Below are 18180 nucleotides of genomic sequence, written 5' to 3'. Positions count from 1 at the left end.
GTTGCATTGGTCAGGGCTTCACAAAAAGTATAATTTTATAAGTCAACACAGAATAATGTCTTCAAAATATGCTTGAATGAACATTCTGTTAACATGTGAAAAGGTTGAAGAAATGCAGTATACTGCTAAGCAATATTTTGCGCAACACACTTACATGTGGATTCCAAACGAAATAGGTTGAAGTTTCTCAACAAATAATCATGGAGGGTCAAAAACTGAAGGTTCAGTTTGGGTAAGGCCAGGCAATCTGAAACAGATAATGTTTAATGTATGTATGTATGTAGATCAAAATATGTTCCCTGGATGTTCTGAATGACTGGAACAGTACATACATCCACAAAGCATTTGTAAACATCGTTTTTTATTTATTTATTTTTTAATTATTTCCAGTACTGCCCAGAGCCAACAGCAAATCGGGCGTGTCCAGGCCTCTAACAAAGCTCATCCAGACAGCTAGCCAAGCTCATCTGATAGTCAGAGCATAATTACAACCAGAAAACAGTTTCAGTGTCTTTCCATAAAAACAATATGAATACAAATGCATAAAAGATCTGTTTAGAGGGAAATAAAATGTCTGATGATTACTTTAATTTCAAGTTTTCTTTCTCTTAGAAGATGAGATATTAACCCACCTTCTCCAGAGTAGTACTCTGTGGGGACAATGTTTTCGTCCCAAATGATCTGCTCTGTGGGGTAGAGTGGCATCTCGTTAAGGGCCTGGAGTTGTGAAGGGCGACGCTCATGGCGAGATACCTGATCAGGTAAGAAAGTATGGGTATCAGTTTTCATTCACAGATGCAATCAAAAACAATACTGAGTTCCTCAAGCTCAGCTCCAAAAGAAAAAGCCAGTCTCAAAGCATTATTGCATTACTCACCAGCAGCTCCAGAGTGAAGTCAGTATCATACACATTGCTGTGTGTCTCACCAACAACTTCAGAAGGAAGTGAGTATCAAAAGCATTGTCACTCACCAGGAGCACCAGAAGTAAGTCAGTATCATACACATTGCTGTGTTACTCACCATCAGCTTCAGAAGCAAATCAGTACCAAATGTGTTATTGTGTTACTCACCAGCAGCTCCAGACGGAAGTGAGCATCAAATACATTACTGTGTTTCTCACCAGCAGCTCCAGAAGGAAGTCCGTACCAAATGTGTTATTGTGTTACTCACCAGCAGCTCCAGACGGAAGTGAGCATCAAATACATTACTGTGTTACTCACCAGCAGCTCCAGAGGGAAGTCAGTATCAAATGCATTATTGTGTTACTCATCAGCAGCTCCAGAAGGAAGTCTGTATCATACACAATATTGTGTTACTCACCAACAGCTTCAGAAGGAAGTGAGTATCAAATGCATTATTGTGTTACTTACCAGGAGCTCCAGAAGAAAGTCAGCACCACACACATTATTGTGTTACTCACCAGCAGCTCCAGAAGGAAGTCCGTATCATACACAATACTGTGTTACTCACCAGTAACTTCAGAAGGAAGTGAGTATCTAATGCATTATTGTGTTACTCACCAACAACTTCAGAAGGAAGTCAGTATCAAAAGCATTATTGTGTTAAGCTCCAAAAGGAAGTCAGTATCAAATGCATTATTGTGCTGCTCACCAGGAGCTCCAAAGGGAAGTCAGTATCCTATGTGTTACTGAGTTACTCACCTCGAGCTCCAGAAGGAAGTCAGTATCATACACATTATTGTATTACTCACCAGGAGCTCCAGAAGGAAGTCTGTCTCATACACATTATCCTTTCCCTCCTCAGGGTGGGGTAACAAGTTCAGATAGGCAGCAATTTCATGGAGCTTCCGATTGCTACAAGGCAAATGATCGGATAAACAGGACAAAATAAAATACAGTATACATATAGTGTTATTTATTTATTTGATTGGTGTTTTACACTGTACTCAAGAACATTTCACTTATACGACGGCGGCCAGCATTAGGATGGGAGGAAACAGGGTACAGCCCGGTAGAAACCCACAACCATCCGCAGGTTGCTGACAGACCTTTTATCACGTATGGCCGGAGAGGAAGGCTACCTATACTGATAATGTGTTAATAATTTTACATTGCGCATCTGATCACATATTGTACAGTGTAGTATCACAGATGTCATCCATTCATATTAGAACAGGGATAAATAACTTAAACCATGTAGTAGCAGGAACATCAGATCCTGTGGTAAATCAAACATTACAGTGCCTTCACTGACAGCGCAATCTTCTATCTCCTAACATTCAGCTATCAGTTACCATTAACCTTGAGATTATTTGTTTTAATCCACTGTTTTAAACTGGTTGGGTTACAGTTTAAAGTGACAGTGGAGATTTGCCAAGTATGGTGGTTTTCTGCACACTTTTACTACTCTCTCAACTCTAATACTGGACTAACATCTGACACGTTAAATATTCTTAATAATCAAATAAATAAATAAATAAAGCAATATACAAAAATAAATTAAAAAAAAAGAATATCTGAAAAAGGTGTGTATGTCCAAAAGAGTAGCTGATGTGGAATAAAGCCGTGACAACTCAAAGGACAAGCTCAGGCTACAATAATACGGTGTATCAACATACCTTAATGGGGTAAAATGCTTTGTAAGCGATTCTCTAGTATCTATGTTAGCCACATTAGACAGGGAAAACTTGTACAGCTCTGGAAAATGTTTGAATGCTGCCTTCTGAAAATGAAAAATAATGTATGGGTCACTCAAAACAGACACAGGGACATGCACATAGGTTAGAAAATAATCTACTTTCAACACTACTAATATCTGTCCAACTTATAGAAGAATTAGTGTAATTGCAACCACAAATTACATTGAATTTGTATGAGTAACAGACGAAAGTTCAAAAATACAAAGACAATTTTGCATATATGATAGTTGAAATGGGTGTACACAACAGAAAATGTAGTTGGTCACCTGTAACAATGTAGTGAGGTAATACTAAAAGGTGTTCAGCTGTAATGTGGTCATACTACAGGGAAGTGTTACCACAGCTGCTCACCTGTAATGCGGTGATAAAGGAGCTGCTAACCTGTAACAAGGTGACAAAAGAACTGTTGCGAGGTGAGAAAGGAGCTGCTCACCTGTTGTGAGGTGACAAAAGAACTGCTCACCTGTAGCAAGAGAACAAAAATGCTGCTCCCAAGGGGTGAGATGGCAAAAGAGCTGCACACCTATTTCAAAGTGACGACAAAAATGCTGCTTCACTGTGGTGAGCTGACTAAAGAGCTGCTCACCTGAAGTGATTTGACAAAAGAACTGCTCACCTGTTGTGAGGTCACAGAAGAGCTGCTCACCTGACATGAGGAGACAAAAGAGCTGCTCACCTGTTGTCAGGTCACAAAAGAGCTGCTCACCTGACATGAGTAGACAAAAGAGCTGCTCACCTGACATGAGCAGACAAAAGAGCTGCTCACCTGTTTTAAGATGACAAAATAGCTGCTCACCTGTTTCAAGGTGATAAAAGAGCTGCTCACCTGTTGCAAGGTGACAAGAGCTGCTTACCTGTAGCGCAGTGACAAAAATGCTGCTCACCTAAAGTGAGCTGATGAAAAAGCTGCTCACCTGTAGCGAGGTGATGCGATCATAGTGAATGTCGGTCATCTCATGGTCAGTTAGAGCCTCCCCTGTCTGATCATTGATCTCAAAGCCAGCATAGAACTGCAGCATTTCCAGTAACTGTAACATGTTTAAAGGAGAAGAAAACTTGACACTGTAGGCTGAAAAGAGCACATTTTTTTCTATCTGCTGGTGACTGCTGCATAATTTTGTGATTTTTTTCTCGCCATACATGTAAAGCTTGAAAACTGCAAAGCTGGCATAAATCGCTGAGTCCATCGCGTCCTCCATCTTTAACACAATGTAATTTATGCTGGGGGTATGTTGCTTCTCAGCCAATGAGAGTCGTTAAAACTGCCACCCTGTTTGCGTAAACAAGGATTACGTCCAAGATTCCGGTTTCCCGATCGTCAAGCAGAAAATGAATTGTACTGTTCGCTACCTTCTGGAAAGAAGAGTTCTACTGGAAATGTACGAACTGCACTTTAGCTTTTTCCGACTGCAATTCTCCTCCTAACACAGAAGACTTCAGGACTAGTTCTTAGGCAAAATGGAGTCGCCCACAACGGATTTTGGCAATAAAAAAATTCTAATATGTACCTCAAGTTAATAAATTATCAAGAATTTATTAACTTGAGGTACATATTAGAATTTTTTATGGCATGCACCTGCGGGGATATGCATACTCTTTTCAATGGTATTTGTTTGATATTTAAATCTTCTTCTCCTTTAATATCAAATAGTATGATATCTGGTCATGTTAAAAAATTCTCTTATATTAGGTTTATGTTACTACAGAATATATAATGCATGTAACTAGTAACTCTCATAAATGAAATCTTCTCTTACTCTCTAGATATCTCACAATATTTCAATAAAGTTATAAAATTAACAAAGTGCCAACAAATTATTTCAGCTAACATTAATAAGACATTATTACACACTTGCCTCTTTGAACAGTTTTCCTTCTTTCCTCTTGAAAAGTTTGGAGAGGCGACTTCTGACGACAACATGAGCGTTGTCCATGACGATGTTGAAGAACCTGCGGGTGGGTAACTGTGCCTCCAGGTCTGTCATCAGTTCGATGAAGCGCTCACAGTAGTGCACTTTGTCCCAGCCCACTTCTCCTGAACATCACATAACAACTGATTTAACATTTATTTCTTATGTGCATATTATAATGGCTTAAAATGAATTACTATAGTGTTTAGTGTGTAAAATACATTTTAGAAACACTTCTTAGAATAATACCTTTGAAGCTAATAATAATTTTTTCTGATAAGAAAATAATCAAACTTCACAAAAGCTCTAAAGTGGGCATATAAGTTGGAGGACTCTATCAGAATCAATAAAATATGTGACTTGAAAAGTGCTAAAGTTTAACTTAAATACCATACTTGGTTGAACCAGATCTCTTTTCTAATACTTGAAGTATGAAACCAACCACTAGACAACTGGAAACAGTGATTGCCCAGTTTTCTATAAAATTTTGGCTGAAGAGGCACCTGGTGTCAACTTGATGAATTCTGACAGCTCAAAGAGACTGATGCAGGTTTGCATGAAAACAAAAGAGTGTTTAAACAAGCTGGCGTACAGAATGATATTCAACTCACAGAATGATATTCAATGCACAGGATGATATTCAATGCACAGGATGTTATTCAACGCACAGGATTATATTCAACGCACAGGATTATATTCAATGCACAGGATGATATTCAATGCACAGGATGTTATGGCCCAACATGTGTTCGCTAATTATTTTAATACTGTAACCAGAAAATATATTTTTTCCATGATGTGTCATTTTAAAGACAGTTTCCATGCAAAGGTGAACAAATCTTGACAATCTGTGGAGTTCGCTCACATGATAGGATTAAAAAAAAAAAATAAGTCTGTGTAAATGCTGTGGACATGACCTAATGGGCATGTTACACACTTCCAGTTAATGGATGAATGTCAGGATGTTTGTTAGGGACCTCATGGTGTAGGGTGGTTTCCTTCAAATCTGACTACCATTTTATCAGTGAAATATTTTGGATTAAAAGTACAACGCCTGTTGTACAACAATGTAATGGTGCTTAGTGACAATTGCTCAAGAAATGCTTAATGCAATTTAATTTAATTATTCATTTGATTGGTGTTTTACACAATACTCAAGAATATTTCACTTATACGACAGCGGCCAGCATTATGGTTAGAGGAAATCAGGCAGAGCTTGGGGAAAACCCACAACCATCTGCAGGTCACTGACAGATTTTCCTACTTACGGCCAGAGAGGAAACCAGCATGAGCTCGACTTGAACTCACAGTGACTGCATTGGTGGAAGGCTCCTGGGTCATTGCACCGCGCTGGCGTGCTAATCCCCTCCGTCAAAGAGGCCCCTGATGCATTACGACCTGATTACACTATACCTTACTACAGTATGAATGATGAAACACAACAAGTATGCAATGAGAACTGACATATAACATCAATAATGAGCAACATACCTTTAGCAGGGATCTGACTCAAGATGTTGAAAAATTTGTCAATAAGTTGAGCAAAGAATCTCCTCTCAAACTGGAGCTTTTTTAAAGCGACTTCATCCAGCTTTTTGTCATTTTTCTTGATTAGATTCCAAAACTTCTTATATTTCGGATGAGCTTTAAAGATTTCATCTCTCCTAGCCTGCAATATTAAATTAATTGAGAATGATACAATATTTATTTATTTGCTTGTTTCTTAACTCCAAGAATCATATACCCTAATTCAACATTTCTGCATAAGATAGAGCAGCTTTCAGTGCAACTTATGCACTTTTTCATGTGATTTTGGGGACAGGATTACATTGGCTGAATTGGCCCAATGAATGGTGCAGTACTGAAAAGTTACGTTTGCAAATGGATTCTGTGGGATTTGCATATGATACGTTCCTGAGTACCACATTAAAATGTTGTGTGAGCAATCTGATGTAATACTTTTTTTTTCACATACAGTCACATAAAGTAGTCTTTGTGAAATAGTTTCTCCAGAGATTTTTTGGCTGTCTCCTTTTTGATATTAAAGTTGTTCAGATGTCCTTCGTAAATATCAAAACTGCTTTCAAGCTAAATTTCCATTCGGGAGACTTCTTAGAAGCAACAAAGAACATAATGAAGCAAGGTGAGACAACTGCACTTTGTGAACAGACTTACTGGTAATATGTTTGCCCAAATGGGAAGTGAGACCAGCCTCTGAACTTGTTCTCTGATTAGGTCAACTTCCTGTAAAAAATGAAAATACACCACATGATATAAAATAGCTAATTTGATTATTACTTTCTGACAACAATAAACCATGAAAGAATTTCACAAATTCCTTTTCAAAAGGAGGTAACACTGTGCTCCCCCAAAATTCATTGAGAAATGATGTTTAGATATGTCTATAAACTGTGAGTACAAGATCCAAGTAGCCCAAACATTAGCACACACTTCTTTTAATGTTAATTTTCTGGATGCCATGGTTAAAACATGGAACACTACCTGCATAAAAGTAATTTGTATACTTGTGTTAGTAGAGCAAAGAGGTTATTCACAAACATTACGGCGTACATGAAAAGAATGAGGGCTTTTTTCATACAGTTGTGATCACCGTGTGTAGGCGGGAAATGATGCGCAAACACATCCACTGTACTCATCATAAATGTTATAGGTGGAAATGTTACATGCAAGACTCTACAGGCAAGTTAACTGAAATGCCTGAAAAAGCCGGAGTGTTATACCACAAAGTCTGAAACTTCCATGAGAATTAGACCATCATCTAGTTGTGTGTATTTCAGAAAGTATCGTGATATTTCTTGTTGGACAGAAAATCCTGTAAATCAGCCAACAGCAGGAGAATTCCTCAACATGATATTACTGAAAATCTTCAACCTTTTCAACCATGAAACCCCTTTTTTTTCAGTGGAATTTATATAATTATTATGCCAGAAATCTAATTTGTTAGCTAGCGTCAAAAAACTGTAAAATTATTACTCTACACTCACTGGTTCTCTCAGAATGTTTCAAAATGCTGGTTGCAGGGCCAGATGAATAAATTGAGGAATGAGGGTAGGTATAACCTACCAAGTTCAACACCAGAGTCTTAAACCAAGTAAGGTTGGGAAAATTAGACTCACTGTACCGGATGTTGTGGAAAACGTTGCACATGCTATTACATGATATGTTGCTACAGACAGCGCTTACTTCAGTACGGACAGCTATTACCACCTGATCCCCACAGCCTGGGTACCATTCCTGGACACGACCGAGGAGAACGGCTGTATGCAGGTAAGGCTGTTACACTACTATCCTCACAGTCATATGCCAGTCGTCGACCATTAATCATTAACGTTATGATTTTGATTGGTGATAAAGTAAAATTCACTCATTAAGGTTATATTACACTAAAACATGTAAACAGTTTCAAACGTGGCAGTGTCAGAATCAGGCTTTACAGTGAAGTCAACAGCATTTCAGATAACTGGTGCACGATTAATGAAATAGTGAACAAAGAAGATAATTCCGACTCACCAAACTGTTGAAACAGTGAACAATGAACCGTAACAGAACAGTGTGTTCCCGCAAGGATAGGCTGTCGTCCAAACTGGCTTTCAATACTTGTCTGAAGAAAGCTGGAAAGCTGGTCGGAGCAGATTTAAACACCTGTGCAGTGGCAGGAACAGGAGACAGATTAATGAGTTAATTTCTAAGAAAGATTGGTATTAATGGATAGAATGATGTAAAAAAAAAAAAAAAATGACTAACAAGAAATGAATGTCAACAAAATTGCAAAGACGAACTTTTGGGGTTCATAGATTTCAGGAGATAATCTTTAACAAATCTTGAGCTTCCAGGTAGCAACTGCTTAGTATTCTTAGGTCATCTTACAGTTATACCTTCAAACCTGTCCTTACACATAGTTGTATCTGTCATACTATATTTTGAATAACCTGCACACATCGCTTTGTATTAAATTCGGCAACCCAATAATCAATACCAATTTGATGTTACAATCAAATTATTTACCGTTCTCTTTTGAAAACTGTTATATGAGCCCATAATAATAATTTCAGGTGCTGAATATGTAATATCTATTTATTTATTTATTTCATTTGGTGTTTTACACCATACTCAAGAGTATTCACTTATACAACGACAGACCTTCCCATGCACAGACAGAGAGGAAGCCAGCATCTGAAGATTTAATAAGCCAAGGGTCCCTCTTCTGTGTCCCCCTAAGTTAACACGATTCCAAAAGCAAACAGCAGACACCAGCTTACCTCCCAAGCAGGCACCCGCTCCCTAAACTTCTCATTGATCATACACACAATGGATAACATGTGAGAGTATGTTGCCTGAATAAATAAGATTGACAATATTAGATTAGAACATTACAAGGCCTTTGACAGGCCCTCCTTAAAAACATTACACAAATAAGTATGACAATTTCAGGCATGGCACTTGATGGTCAGAAAAAGGTCTAAAGTTTCTAAAAAAATGTCTGAAAATACCTAACCGTACCTCAAATTACATTAGCTATCACCAGTTTTCAAGAAATCAGTTCATTTTGATTTTTAAATTTTAAACAGAAAAGTCTTAAATCAGCCAACCGGAGGAAAATTTCCATGCCTGCTACATATTTACTTGTGTTTTTCCAAAAAAGTATTTATCTGGATATAATTGCTTGCTTTATTCCAAGGCAAAACCAATACATATTGTACAATTACTACCCCATGAGAATTCACAGTATTAAATACTTGATCTGGTCATACAGCTAAAACTATTTTTTTTAGGGGAAGCATAAATGGGCAAAAAAATTCATGTGGCCTGGGAATGGCCAAGGCTTGAAGATTGTAAGAAAGGATCAGAGCACAGTATAACGAAACGTAAAGCATTATCATACCTGTCCTTCTCTATAATTAGGCCACAGGTAACTCTCTAGGTACTGGCTGTAAAGGTAAACAAGAATAATTAACCACATAACTATAACCGAAGAACAAAGCCAAGATTGTTCCCAGAGAACATGCGATACAGAAAAAGTAACCAACAGAAGACAAAGTGTAAATATGTATGTATGTACGTATGCTTTGGGGTTTTTTTTCAGTCAGACGACAGTGTGGGTGTCTGTTTAAATACTGTGTTCTTTTGGCAGGGCGAGTCTATGCCTCCAAAGTGCTTCTGCCACTGAAGTGTCATGCCAAAGATGACACTGGGCCCACCAGTCCTGCTTCCTTGTTCAAATCTCTCAGTGCAGAGTGTCAAGCGAGGCAACAACAAGTACCATCTTTAAAGTTGTTGGTAGGACCCAGGGTCAGAAATATGAAACTACCAATACCTTCATAAAATCCACTTTGAATACGGAACACAATCTAAGCATAAATTGCGTGCAGTTTCATTACCTAAATTCCAACATCATCACCCTTCTAGTGGAAAACCTGAAAAAAAGACAAGAATGTTTGATTTGAATTAAACATAGTGAACCCGACAACAGATGTTAAGACGTTTGCATCCAACGAGATTGTTTGTGAAAGCAAAATGATCTCCATAAAAAAAAATAAAATTCAAAATGGCTATCATTATTATTGTTATTAAATTACCTGTATATACAAAGAAAAAGACAATGCAATTTTGAAGAACATGTCTGTCATTGTACATACTTTGTCTGAAGAATTTCTTTCTTGTAAATATCTTCCACCACCTGCAAAGTTAAAATTCACACATGTGAAATGAGCACCAAAAGACAAAGCTGATAAATAATTACTGTTCGTGATATATGTGATTATATAGTACATATACAGTTTATTGCATAAAAGAACAAAAGAGATGAATACAATAAAAATTCAAGAAATCTAATCTGAGATTAGCCAACAAACATGTATAGGTATGTCAAAGTGGCCTATAATGGACGGGGAAAAAAATTAAGATCACAAGCTAAAACTGGTCTTACCACTGGTTTAAATTTGCTAGCAGTTCCAGTTGCCTGTAGACGTGGAGACCAAAACTGCTCTGCCAGCTGTGTGTGACAATGAAAACAAGATGTCAGCAAATCTTATATTATAAGCTTGTACAAAAACGGTTATCAAAATCAACACAGCAAATTTGATCTACCTTACCTAACTGTGATGTCTCATTTATAAAACCTAACAGCTCAATCCCCACCTGAATCCAAACATGGTATTCACATTTTTATACCAGATACAGTTATGGAATTCGAACTGGCGACAGCACTTTAATTGTGTATGTAATCTTATTTCAAAGACATCAAGGCAAGTAAAAAATATAATTAAATAAATACAATTGTTAAACCATTTCGTTAACAAATACTGATCCTTAAGTATCACCCAAGCACTCTTTGTGTAAATTTAACAACTTCAAATGGAACCTTATAACAAAAATGAATAAGTCTAAATCATCACATTTTAACAACAGCTTCCAACATGCATATGCATATAATACATCCTTGGTTAAAACTGTGCTCCCCCAAATTCATTTAGAAATGATGTTTAGATATGTCTATAAAGTGTGAGTACATGATTCAAGTAGCTCAAACAATGACATATGCTTCTGTTAATATTAGTTTCTGGATGCCTTGGTTAAAACATGGAACACTACCTGCATAAAACTAACTGGTCAAAGCAATATTTCTTCACATCACAGTTCCTGTATACTTGTGTTAGTAGAGTAAAGATGTTATCCACAAGCACTACAGTGTTAAAGTAAAATGGAAACCTTACAGATCTTTACAGATCATCATTGATGAACAATTAACCTTGCTCTACTGTAAGGCTAGTAAAATGTGCTTTTACTTATTACCGGTAGCTAAAGTGCATGTGTACCTGAGTGATGACATCAGACTGAATCTGTTCCACAGTTGGAACACCCTTCTTTGGATTGACCATAATGAACACTGTGTTAAGGTCACCAAAATGACCTTAGGCTTTACCTGCAAACAGCATTTCAAAATGAAGTTTATTGTACATAGGCCTGGTAATCAATCCACACACAAATGACATCAATAAACATGCTAACAGTGTTAAGACAAGCAAAAAGCATATTTTTCTTCACTTTCTGAATGAAAATTGCTAAATATCCCATATATGAGAGTAAATTTATTTTACCAATATATAACTCTGACCCAAGCAGTGCAGCCATGTGTTCAGCTAAAGAGTTCGTTTTAGTCTGGTACACAACCTCCAATGCAGTCAGGAGTTAAGGTACCAGACTAAAATACTGTTCTGTTCTGCATAGAAGCGATGGAAAATATCCTCTTGACACATCAAATCTTGTTTCGCTTGGTAATACTCAGTGATGCGCGACTCAAATCAGAGTTACATGCTTGCAACTTGAAAATGGTAACTCCTTCTCTGGAGGTAAACAATGTAAATGAAATTTTCCAAACACCATATAAAACACTTCAAGGAAATTTGAAACAATTTGAAATTTGATAGTTTCGAATTTTAATAAACAGTCTCCCAAACCTCTTCTAAATTCACGCTTTCACTCTTACCAGGATGGCCACAAAAAAAGCAGTTCGTGTACGTCACATGCGTCACAGACATCACCCTGAGAACATTCGGACAAACGTGAGCCTTTCCCGCTTTATTTTTCTGGGAGATGTTGGTGATGATTTGTCAGGCTTCTGTACACCAGTGTTTGTTTCGTGTTTATCCTCATATTTTCCGGGCGATGTCTATGACGCGTGTGACGTAAACATTTCGTGCGTACACATTGGTGGCCATCATGGTAACAGTGAAAGCACAAACAGAAAAGAGGTGTGGGAGACTTTGTCAAAATATTGTTGACAATGAATAAACAAGCGAGAAATAAGACTGCAGACGAGGAGACAAGGTCTTTAGGTGCTCAAATGTAGCTAAAATAAGAGGATAATAAGGTGGGTTATTTCGCATCAGCAACATTGTTTGGAAACTTTAATTTTCTCCGATGAAATGACTTCTGACTCTGACTCTGCAGCATTCCGTCAGGCCCATCACAATATCTGCTGCAAGCCTGAGTCAGAACAGATGGTTTGCAATGGCAGCCATCTTTGGTGTAAGTTTGTGTATTGCCCACAGAGTGTCTATTGTTAAAGGTGTCATAAGCTGGACAGAGGCCCTTGGCTGGTAAGGCTATACAATGGGCAATATACACAAACTTACCTCAAAGATGGCTGCCCTTGCAAACCATCTATATTTGGACTAAATTGCAAACAAGCTTTGAGAACTCTGTCATCACTGACTTCACCAAATTAATTTCATTTAGCATTAACCCTCGATTGGATTTCTGCAGAATGGGGAAATCAGAGCAGCACCCTAGCAAATGTTTATATGAATTGAACTCAGGAGATCAGAAAACAAAGCGAGCTGGAGGCCCTTGCAGGGCTTGACTCCTTGAGACAAGACGTGTGGTTACAACAACAACAAAACAAGTCAAGAAATGGCCTTTTCACATATTACATCTCAATAAGGGACCATGGCTTACCATGAAGAGAACATTTTACAGTTTGAGTAACAGTGACTGTAAACATTCGAGTACTTACAAAAACCTGATATTTAATCAAGTATTCTTTACTTTCACAAACGTCGGCATGTCGTTTTTACATTATAGCACATGTAAGCCGCCCTCGACACTGAATCGCGCCTCCCTCATTGAAGAGTTCTTGTATTGTCATCTCAGAAAACAGGGCGGTACTGGTGTCTGACGAGGTTACACTGTTACACCTGAGAGCGTGAGTTTTGCGTTTTCAATAAAAGAGAGATTTAAACCAGATTATATATACAAGAACTGTTGTGAAATGACAATGCATTCAATCACTACAAGCCTTAGCTAGGCGACTTAACGTACAGACTTAAATGGAAACAATTTTTATCGCTCTAATCTTTAGTATGGATAACATAATCAACCCACTCAAGCCAACATATATTGTGAAATTTAGACGTCTGATCTCTTCTGAAGATTTTGAAAAGGGAAAAGAAAAGAATAGCTGGCCCTGTTACTGATAGGGAATTAGGCCTTTTAATGATAAATGTACTTTTATATATATAAACCTTCTATTACGTTCAATAGACCCTGTATGATTTGTTTCTTTTACTTCTGTGTTGTTTTTAAAATGATTTATATAGATATAATCCTCATTGCCAAAACATTCAGCATCTTCCAGCCTTAAAGGCTTGTCCATCGCAAATTTCGCTGGTTTAAATCAACTAAGAGCAGACCACCATGCATGCAACCACGATGTGTGTATATACACTATGTCTACCACATTATTGTCATGGCGATCGAAATTGGAATTTTGCCGATCGTGTTAGACGTGTTTATCTTTAATTTTTCAGTGGCCAATGTAAAGATATAGAATCGATATGTTAACGAAAATTTGATCGACAGGTACCAACATCGTTATCCTCAAATTTTTGACATCCTATATCGCTTAACATGTGCCTCATAGCTTGAAACACTTGATCTACTACTACCCACTACTATCTTTGTACTGAATGAATGGATGCTTGCAGTTTAACGTTGCATTTAACAATTTTTTATTCACATGACAACAAGGGGCCATGATCAGGCGATTGTACACATACTGCCGCCAACACAGTTGGTAGAGCGTCCGCCTCGGGAGCGGTAGATCCAGGGTCAATCCTGGGTAGAGTCACACCTAAGACTTGAAAAGAGAAAGTTGTAACTTCCTCGCTTGGTGTTCAGCATGAAGGGGATAGTGCAACAAGTGATTGACCCGTATCAGTATAATCGCTCGGGCGGGGCGGCTTACTTGCCTTCGGTAAGTCGTCTCAGTGTGCACTGAATCAAAGAGTGGTGGAAAATCGCAACAAGGAGGCACATTACATGCACTCTAAGGATTCCTTCGTCGTCATATGACTGAAAAATTGTTAAGTACGACGTTAAACCCCATGCACTCACTTACTGCCGCCAAAGTACTGCCGTCATCATTATGAAGACACCAGGCATGACACCCCACCCATTATACTGACAACGGGCCAACCAGTCATGGCTCCTTGCTTTAACCTATAAGTGTGGGGCGCGAAGCGAGGCAGCAACAAGTGTCTTTAGTAACAAGACGACTGATAATGTTATGAGCAGTCTGCAAACCACATGCTTACTCCAGACTCTTGAATAATCCCTTGTTGCTATAGATAGCACACCGTTCATTATAGCGAGTCTGGAGGCCATCCTGAAACGGCTTTCCTAAAAACTTTCCTTTCTGACTTCTCGACGAGGAGTCCACCAAGTTGCAACATCTCTAGATCAACACGTTAATGGATGGTCTACATAGGATGGCTTACTCTTCCAACAACTCATGCACCCACCAATCTTTCATAAGCATGATCAGAGGAGATTAAACAGCTTGTTCACGCTTTTTGGTCGTTGGCCTTCAGGGACCCGCAACGTCGAAGTATTGTAGCATCATTCAACAGCGGGTTTTCCTCCCGTCTCGCTAGTGTCACCCAAGTGGGATTTAGACGAAAGTTTTCGGGTTTCACGCCATGAAAACTGTTAACATCGTCACCTTGGCCTGAGAGTATCTTGACTACATTATATCATAGATACGTTGTTTTGTATCTTTCTCCATCTTATCTATCCTTGAGGGTCATCTGTGGTCCCTCACAAATGCGATCGCTGTGAGTCCAAATCCAGCTCATGCTGGTTTCCTCTCAAGGCGGTCGTTGGGTTTCCTCCAAGCTCTGTCCGGTTTCCTTTCACGACAACGCTGGTTGCTGTCGGATAAGTGAAATATTCTTGAGTAGGCCTACTGCGTTAAACACCAATCAAATAAATAAATAAATAAATAAGTAATGCATGGTAAATCGTGTTGGTTTCTGGTCACTTCGCAGCACATCGTCTTAACATCTTCGCTATACTCTTGATGTAATCATTGCACATTCTTACTTACATCAGTACAATTCGTTGTTCACCCCTAGCATGTCGTAGTTACCTTGGACCGTGTCATAATACACCTTGTCACCTTTTTATCCATGCATGACGACCATTGTTGCTGAGGACAAGATGTACCATGATCATCACGTCGCGTCATGTAATCTTGACAGAATTCAGAAGACGCATGGAGAAGGGGCTTTAAACGTCTGTCAAATTCGGGGTTTTCCCGGAGTTATTACCAATGGTGGAAATCAACCCTATTAATATAACGTAGTAAATTAGTAAAAGAAAAGTTTTTTAGTTAAAAAAAAATCTATTAATTCATAGCTGTATATACTTTGTCATTTCACTGGAGATTACGGCTACAAAATCTTTCCAGGTAGCGAGCTGATAATTCCTTAGCCTTTTGAGAACACTGTGGTACAACTTTCCGCGATAGCCCAGTGAGTACTTCTAACAATGAAACGTGCGTGTCGAGGGTTCAAGGAGGTGAATGGGTTAAAATTGCAACTGACAGTTTCTCTGGTCGATGGATCTGTAGAGTTTTATTGCACTGGTCTCGCTGTACAGATTCTCCACCACTTTCAACTATAATGTTTTGTGTCTAGTATTTGGTTCCTGTAGTATGTTGGTTAAGAAATGTTCACGATTACTTTTGTGACCAAACTTTTGTCCGTTAACACTAGCACTAAAGTGTGAATGACATTTTCTGGACTAATAATGAATAATTAGTACTAGACAGTGCTTATCACTAATATAGCTCGATAATTTCGAAAAGAGAATCCTGCATAACACTCCTACATCCAACAGGAAGCCTCTACCATATAAGTGGTTAGGGTGATCATCATAGAATGCTTTTATTCACTTCTCATTACTTATTCAGTGAATATCCATATAACGACGCCAGGATGTTTTTATTCACTTCTCATTACTTATTCAGTGAATATCCATATAACGACGCCAGGCTCTCTCTGTCATAACTTTTTGACGGAATTCCCTACGTCGATGACTCTCATCTGTAGGCGTATACATGGGGCCTCCGTGGCCGAGGGGGTTAGCACGTCAGCAGTTCGCTTTGCGGTCAAGTCAAGCTCATGCTGGCTTCCTCTCTGGCCGTACGTGGGAAAGTCTGCCAGCATGGTCGTGACTATCCCCCGAACTCTGCAGGTTTCCCCTACCATAATACTGACCGCCATATAAGTGAAATGTTCTTGAATACGGCGTAAAACACCAATGAAATAAATAAATCTTACACTTATGTATATAGTCTCGGTAAGTTTCGTGATCTCAAAATGCCCAGTCAGATTGTCTTTCACATGTTGCACAGGCAATGCCCTATGCCATTCAATTTTTTCTTTAAATTCTGTCGACAGGTGTGTGTGTAAAGTGATATTGTGATAATTATCATGCCATTGACAAAGACTACCCCAGGTCTGGTCTTGCATGGACATAAAATAATTTGTATATTTCACCACTCACCCTGTTCGTGAGGCTTTGGGGACAAGAAGCGGTCATCTACGCAGTTTGTGCAGTTTCATTCAACAGAGAAATGCGTTACCCCAAAACAGAAATGTGTTACCCCAACACAAACGTGTTACCTCAACACAGAAATGGGTTACCCCAAGACAAACGTGTTACCCCAACACAGAAATATGTTATCCCAAGACAAACACGTTTTACCCCAACACAGAAATGGATTACCCCAACACAGAACTGGGTTACCCCAACACAAACATGTTTTACCCCAACACAGAAATGTGTTACATCAACATAAACATATGTTACCCCAACACAAACACGTGTTACCCCAACACAGAAATGGGTTACCCCAACACAAATATGTTACCCAACACAGAAATGGGTTACCCTAACACAAACATGTGTTACCCCAACACAAACATGTGTTACCCCAACATGAACATGCATTACCCGATGCAAACATGTGTTACTCCAACACAAACATGTGTTACCCCAACATGAACATGTGTTACCCCAACATGAACATGTATTACCCGATGCAAACATGTGTTACTCAAACACAAACATGTGTTACCCCCAACACAAACATGTTTTACCCCAACACAGAAATGTGTTACATCAACATAAACATATGTTACCCCAACACAAACACGTGTTACCCCAACACAGAAATGGGTTACCCCAACACAAATATGTTACCCAACACAGAAATGGGTTACCCCAACACAAGCATGTGCTACCTCAATACAAACCTTTGTTACCCCAACACAAACATGTGTTACCCCCAACACAAACATGTTTTACCCAACACAGAAATGTGTTACCCCAACACAGAAATGTGTTACCCCAAAACAAACATGTGTTAAATAAATGTGAAGTAATGATGTGTAATAATGAAACACAGACCTTGTGTTAATTTAATACAAGATAAAACTGTTCAAATGACAAACAAGACTTTTGTTGGAAAGAACAAAAGTTTGTGTTCATACAACACAAGCTGGTATTTTTGTGTGAGTCTGCTGAAGACCACTTAAGCTGTCTTTCATCAATATGACAACATGATTTGTACGTCACACAAAACTGTCTTCCACCAATATGACAATATGATCTGTACGTCACACAAAACTGTCTTCCACCAATATGACAATATGGTCTGTATGTCACACAAAACTGTCTTCCTCCAATATGACAATATGATCTGTACGTCACACAAAACTGTCTTCCACCAATATGACAATAT

General features: G+C 38.5%; 1 protein-coding gene across 1 annotated transcript in view; it reads right to left on the bottom strand.

Annotated features, from left to right (window-relative positions):
- LOC135466389 (RNA helicase aquarius-like) overlaps positions 1-13173 on the bottom strand; it is a 30628-nt gene extending 17455 nt beyond the window's left edge. Inside the window, exons 1-16 of the mRNA XM_064743837.1 lie at positions 13108-13173; positions 11408-11514; positions 10519-10584; positions 10229-10269; positions 9971-10006; positions 9475-9520; positions 8852-8926; positions 8103-8234; positions 6747-6815; positions 6063-6240; positions 4518-4696; positions 3576-3689; positions 2581-2684; positions 1714-1816; positions 633-753; positions 155-247 (exon numbers count right to left, since the gene is read on the bottom strand). Of these exons, the coding sequence (XP_064599907.1) occupies positions 155-247; positions 633-753; positions 1714-1816; positions 2581-2684; positions 3576-3689; positions 4518-4696; positions 6063-6240; positions 6747-6815; positions 8103-8234; positions 8852-8926; positions 9475-9520; positions 9971-10006; positions 10229-10269; positions 10519-10584; positions 11408-11470 (1420 nt within the window). The 5' untranslated portion in view covers positions 11471-11514; positions 13108-13173. The remainder of the gene's footprint in view (positions 1-154; positions 248-632; positions 754-1713; positions 1817-2580; positions 2685-3575; positions 3690-4517; positions 4697-6062; positions 6241-6746; positions 6816-8102; positions 8235-8851; positions 8927-9474; positions 9521-9970; positions 10007-10228; positions 10270-10518; positions 10585-11407; positions 11515-13107) is intronic.
- Between the last annotated feature and the right edge of the window lie 5007 nt (positions 13174-18180).

Source organism: Liolophura sinensis, chromosome 6, assembly GCF_032854445.1.
Source record: "Liolophura sinensis isolate JHLJ2023 chromosome 6, CUHK_Ljap_v2, whole genome shotgun sequence".
Lineage (NCBI taxonomy): Eukaryota > Metazoa > Mollusca > Polyplacophora > Chitonida > Chitonidae > Liolophura > Liolophura sinensis.
The sequence above is the reverse complement of the archived record's forward strand: the minus strand, read 5'-3'. Positions and strand labels throughout refer to the sequence as shown.